Source organism: Garra rufa, chromosome 1, assembly GCF_049309525.1.
Source record: "Garra rufa chromosome 1, GarRuf1.0, whole genome shotgun sequence".
Lineage (NCBI taxonomy): Eukaryota > Metazoa > Chordata > Actinopteri > Cypriniformes > Cyprinidae > Garra > Garra rufa.
This window is the reverse complement of record NC_133361.1, coordinates 40,768,222-40,774,221: the sequence shown is the minus strand read 5'-3', so window position 1 is coordinate 40,774,221 and position 6,000 is coordinate 40,768,222. Positions and strand designations below refer to the sequence as shown.

Below are 6,000 nucleotides of genomic sequence, written 5' to 3'. Positions count from 1 at the left end.
CCTTTGTTTATCCTCGAAAGAGAAATTAAGATATTTTTGATGAAATCTGAGAGCTTTCTGACTCTGCATAGACAGCAAAGTAACTTAAAATGTTCCCAGGCCCAGAAACGTAGTAAGGACATTGTTAACATAGTCCATGTGACATCAGTGGTTCAACCGTAGTTTTACAAGAATACTTTCTGTGTGAAAAGAAAACAAATATTTTTGGTGGTGCTGCTGACGTAGAACACGCATGCACTGCGCCTTGTTTATGAGCAGAGGAATGCACACACATGCGTCTTGGTGAACTACCCATTTAAGAAACAGGAAATTTAACACAGATCACATGATACACAGTTGAATAAAAACAGAAAAGTACTGAGAGGGAAAGAGTGAATTCAGTCGCTTCATTTCCTTCAGTTCCTTGAGAAACTGTTGATGTCCAAAAAAAAAACAAACAAAAAAAACATGGACCTACAGTGACCTCTGCTGTCATATCAGGCATCTTTCTGCTGCGTTTTGCAGTGGTTCCCAACCACGTTTCTGGAGGCCCCACAACACTGCACATTTTGCATCTCTCCTTTGTCTGACACACCCACTTCAGGTCTTTGGGTCTCTGCTATTGAGCTGATGATCTGAATCAGGTGTGTTTGATTAAGGGGGCATGAAAAACATGCAGGTGTTGGGGGCTTCCAGGAACGTGGTTGAGAACCACTGTTTTAAAGAGATGCCCAACCCTGTTCTTGGAGATCTACCAACCTGCAGACTTTAGTTCTAGCCCTAGTACACTAAGCTGCTGTTTTCTGTACAATTAACTATAGACACTATAGAGGGACACTATAAAGGGAGCCAGACACATACTGACCTCTTGTGGCACCCACATTCCCATCCAATCCTGCATCTACAACAACAGCTGTGGTCTACTTTGCCAACAAATCAAATCCTGCAAGCAAATGCATAAATTAAATGATAATTAGAAAGGATGAGATGATATCCGTATGCTTAAGAGCACCAACTTTATGCCACACTATAATTTACACTGAGCCACATCGCTCTAAACATAACACTCAAATGAGAATAAACACTGACAAACAAGACTATACAGAAGATAATTACAGTGTCTGTGTCTGAGTGAAAATAAATGAAATGAAATAAAAACAAGTTGAGTTTAGCATTTAGTTTCACTGTGTCATGTGACAAATGTATAGACTGCACAAAATTTACGTGATCTAAACAATTACCTTTTTTTTTTTTTTTTTTTTAGAAGTGATATTGTGTACCTGAAGCATGCATATTTCTTTTTACTGAAGACAATCGCAACACCTGTTTATGGAAAAAATATGGCTGACATGAGATGAAGTCTCTTTTGTTTCCAAGTCCTATTTTCTCTATCCCTGTTAAAAAAATAATCACAATCAGCAAATATTCGACAAAACGGTGTGCAGTCCAAAATATTTATATTTATTTCAATTCATGTATTAAAGTACATATATAAATTATATCTACTATATATATACAGATTGCTTTCTCTAGTATGTACATCAAGTACAATGTGCTTTACAATCAACTTACATTCACATACAGTACCAAATATACATATACAAATGAAATATACATTAATATACATATACATTCAACATTAGTTACTCTGTATTTTATATTGCTTGTTTTGGACTACATTTAAGCATTGTTTTCAGAGCGTGCCCCGTTTCATTTCCTCATTTCATTTTCTGTTCTGCTTTCAGGAAACAGACAAAAATAAGCCTCAAAGACTTTTGCTAAGGTACCACAAACAGGTTGATGAAGTACGAACAAGAAAGGTACTACTAAACTAACCTCAGTACCTGCAAGAGATTAATACAGATCTTTGCTTACTTTGTGAAAGTAAATGCAATGCAATCAGGAATTAAGACTAAAGCTACAGCATGAATATGTGACCCTGGGCTGAGGTAGCGTGTCTCCATGGTGACAGGCCGTAGAGGCACGTCTCTGAAGGAGAAGATCATGTGCACGCATGTTGGGGTCCCTGTGGACAAGTAAGATGAAGTGAAGCAAAGGGCATGCCATCAGTGGCTTATTCTTAAGAGGGCCAATTAAGGTAATGAACCGAGGTGAACTAAAGCACCAATTATGATTTCACTTAACAGTGGAATGCTTAAGCAATCAATTAAGTAATACTGAAATTGCTACAGATATGAAACAATATTACTAATTTATTCATTCAAAATATTTGAGTCTGTAAAGCATTTTGCAATGATCATGCAATCAATTTTACATTTCTTGATCAAAATGTAATAGCTGTGGTTAAACTGCAGTTCTTCCCTTCAAAACAGGATGTTCATCTATTTAGGCTGGCATTACTAATACTGTGTGGGTGTGGAAAAACTTTGGTGTTTATGCTGTTTTGACTGCTTAGAACCGTGACATCATGGTCACCCTGAGTCAACACAAGTCTAGCAGCTCTCAGACTCATGAGTTTTATCTGTAAACTAAAGCCTGGAGCGAACTAAATATATAAAACGGTTACTGTTACAGTACAGCAAGTTTTAACATATCAGATTCTCTCGAAATAAATTTGCATGAGCAGAAAATCAACACAAACTTTGAGCGACCTTGCTTTTTAAAGTACGTCCTGCAATACTGATTTGTACAGTAAAAAAAGACTTATTTGATAAAAGTATTGCCGTACCTACTGAATACTACCATTTACAGTTTTACCATCAGTTTTACTATTACCATCAAAAGTTTACATGCACTTGGCAGAATCTACATAACGTAATTATTTTACCAATATAAGAGGGATCATGCAAAATGCATGTTATTTCTTATTTAGTACTGATCTGAATAAGATATTTCACATAAAAATGGTTTACATAGAGAAAATAATAGTTGTGACCCCGTTCAGACGTTTACATAAACTTAATTCTTAATACTGAGACCCTTGTTTGTCTTGAACAGTTAAACTGCCTGCTGTTCTTCAGAAAAATCCTTCAGGTCCCACAAATTCTTTAGTTTTTAAGCATTTTTGTCTATTTGAACCCGTTCCGACAATGACTGTATGATTTTGAGATCCATCTTTTCACACTGAGGACAACTAAGGGACTCATACAACTATTACAGAATGTTCAAACGCTCTCTGATGCGTCGGAAGGAAACACAATGCATTAAGTTTAAAACTTTTGAACAAAATTAAGACGTGTACATTTTTCTTATTTTGCTTAAATATCATTTTTTTAAATTTAGTACTGCCCTTCAGAATCTACAAAAGATACTTGCATGTTTTCCAGGAGACAAAATAAGTTAAATTTAGCCTAATCTTCAAATTCAAAAAGTTGTCACCCCCAAATAATAGCGGGCAGTTTAACTGTTCAGGACAAACAAGGGACGCATGAACAACACAAATAAACAGACAAATAAAAAGAGAGCTGTGGATCATTCAGGTTTAAAACAGTATTAATAATCACAGGGTCATTTGTATAAATTCAAATATTATTTGCTATTGTGGACAATATGTAAATGTCTTTTCTGTCAAATATCTTATTCAGGTCAGAACTAAATAAAAAATAATTTGCATTTAGTATGATCCCTCTTATTTTGGTAAAATAATTAACATTTTGCTGATTCTGCAAGGTGTGTGTAAACTTTTGACTTTAACTGACTGCTAAGGGAAAAAGATCCCCAACTTAAGTTAACTTAATTTAGAAAAAAAATCTGACATCATTTCCAAACATAAACAACTAGGGTGTAGCAACCAACGTCTGTTTGTGTTCAGCAATACCAGTTACAGTTGACCTTTACTCTGCATCAATATATTTGCAGCGGACACCATTGCCAAGGCTGGTCCTCTGTGGTCGCCCGAGGCGAATTAGGCGAGGGAGGTGGTTCCAGCAGTAGGCCAGTCGGGCGGAGACCATATCGAGGGTGACGTCACTGAAATCTGCCCACAGGTTGGAGGGTACCGTCTCCTTTAAGAGTTTGGGCAGAATGACAGAGTCTGGCAGGAACCCATTAACGCCTCCAACGAGTAAATGGCAGAGAGCCCGAGACTGCAGGCTATCCCTTAGACTGCGAAGAAGATCATCCAGCCGGTCCACAAGGTTGCACTCGTCCCAGGATTCAGGGGGTGTACTGAGCAGCAGACGAAGCCATGCGGTCTTCAAAGCATAGGACGAAAGCACTCCTCCCCACTCAGCTCCAGACTGCTGGTCCAGAGTCTCCCCACTGAGGTTCCGTACCTCTTTCAGGAGCTGAAGACATTTCAGATGACATGAGTTCGGAGGCAGTCTGCCTTTTAGCCAGGCCAGCAGTCTTTGCTCCTGTCTGGGGAAGTACACCGTCCAAAGGTCTTCTCCTCGCTGACCCTGCCGGGATGCTACCAGGAAGGCGCCATCGCCAAGAGGAAAGGCTGGGATCAGCCGAATGCCCATGGAAATGTGGCAGCAAACGTAATCAGAGCGGGGGGTCAGACGGAGGAGCACCTGCTGCTCCTCACTGAGAGACAGGCTGAGGGAGCAGCGCTGCTCAAACGGATAACGGACAGCAGCGAGACACCGCTGGGTGGCTGTGTAAAACCAGCGCTGGACAGAATCTGGACTCATCTTGTAGAGACTTTGAGCATTGTGCAAATGCATAAACGTGTCCATGAAGGCCTTGTGACGGCGTGTCCATTCTCCCTTGCGAGGTGTGTTTAGCGTGCAAAGCGGTGGGCCGCCAGGTTTGTCAGTGCAAACACCAACCTCAAGTTTTAGCCCACGAGGTGCTCTCAGAGGCACAAGGATGTCAAAGCAGTCAGGTGAGCCCACTTTGTGCTCCTCATAGGAGCTGCCGATCTGAATGAAGTCCCCCCGGAAGGCCAAAGAAGACTCTGGCGGGACATCGGTGCGACCCACTCTGACAAGTTCGCTTACCAGTTTGGCAACATGGGCTTTGCTGTGGCCCAGCACATGTGGAGAAAGACGCACATGCCTCTCGTAGTGATCGTCCAGCAGCTCTCTTTTGGAGACTCCTGATTTTCCATGTACCTCCGGGACTTTGTGCAAAGCCCTCCTGGCAGAACCAGGTTGAGTTGAGCAGTACTTTATGAAGAAGTAACATAGGATAAAAGCTAGGATGTACTTGAAAAGCGCCACAGCTCCGGGTCCTTGGTCAGCGCAGTCATTCCCTTGCTCCTCAGATTCTCTGAAAAGATACTGGTGCAAAAGCAGCAGAGCAGTGAGGATGCAAGTGACCAGCGGCCAGAATAACCTGAGGTTGAGTGTGTAAACGCTCATCCTCCTCCTCCTTGCACTCTTGCAGTCCACTCCAGCTCTGTGGGAAAAGTTGGGGCTAGCCCATGCTGAACCACTCGCCCAGATGCTGAAAATAAGACCAGGCTGATGTTCTTTCCGTCCTCTCGAGCAAAATCTGTTGTGTAAGGGGAAGTTTACCCTGTGAAGTTTCTTTGCAGATGCGGCGTGTGCCGAGGGCAAGACGAGTCCTCTCATTCAGGATGTTTGAAAATCCCCCCTTTTGTCGCAAGCGATCACTGTGTGAAACGGGAAAGCGGGCTCTCAGTGTGTGAGCTCAGAGGAAATGCCAAACTCTTGAGAGAGGAATTTCTGTTTGAAAAAAAGAGGCGTTCAAAACCCAGAGCCTGTCCACACTCCTCCTCCCTCTTCTCTTAAAGAAACAGACCTCAAAATGGGAAGCGCTAACTGACAGAATGGGCCTGTTTTTTTTTTTCATCCAAAAACTCACCTTCATGTGGTCTTAAATCTGAGTTCCTTTTTTCTGTGAAACACAAATAGAAATTGTTCTTTAGTTTCACTATCACACAACTCACAATACTCAGAATAAATTTAACAAAATTATGTCAGTAGGGGTGTGGCCATTACAAACTACACAGAAGGTCATTGAGAAAGTTTACAGTAACACTGTACACACACCCTAAGTATTTGAAACAGCTCTCTGTGAAGGGAGTGACACAGTAAGAAATCTGTAACTTTGTTGATCCGTTACTGACCCCTAACCTCAGAACACGAG

The 6,000-nt window shown here is 41.3% G+C and overlaps 1 protein-coding gene across 1 annotated transcript; it reads right to left on the bottom strand.

Moving 5' to 3' along the window:
* Positions 1–2,864: 2,864 nt before the first annotated feature.
* itpripl2 (ITPRIP like 2) lies at positions 2,865–5,546 on the bottom strand. Its single transcript, XM_073821520.1, has one exon. It carries the CDS (start codon positions 5,460–5,462, stop codon positions 3,774–3,776), a length of 1,689 nt encoding a protein of 562 aa, XP_073677621.1. The 5' UTR covers positions 5,463–5,546; the 3' UTR covers positions 2,865–3,773.
* Positions 5,547–6,000: the final 454 nt, after the last annotated feature.

Excerpts from the sequence above, each read along its gene's own strand:
- itpripl2 (XM_073821520.1), bottom strand. The coding sequence starts at position 5,462 with ATGAGAGGACTCGTCTTGCCCTCGGCACACGCCGCATCTGCAAAGAAA.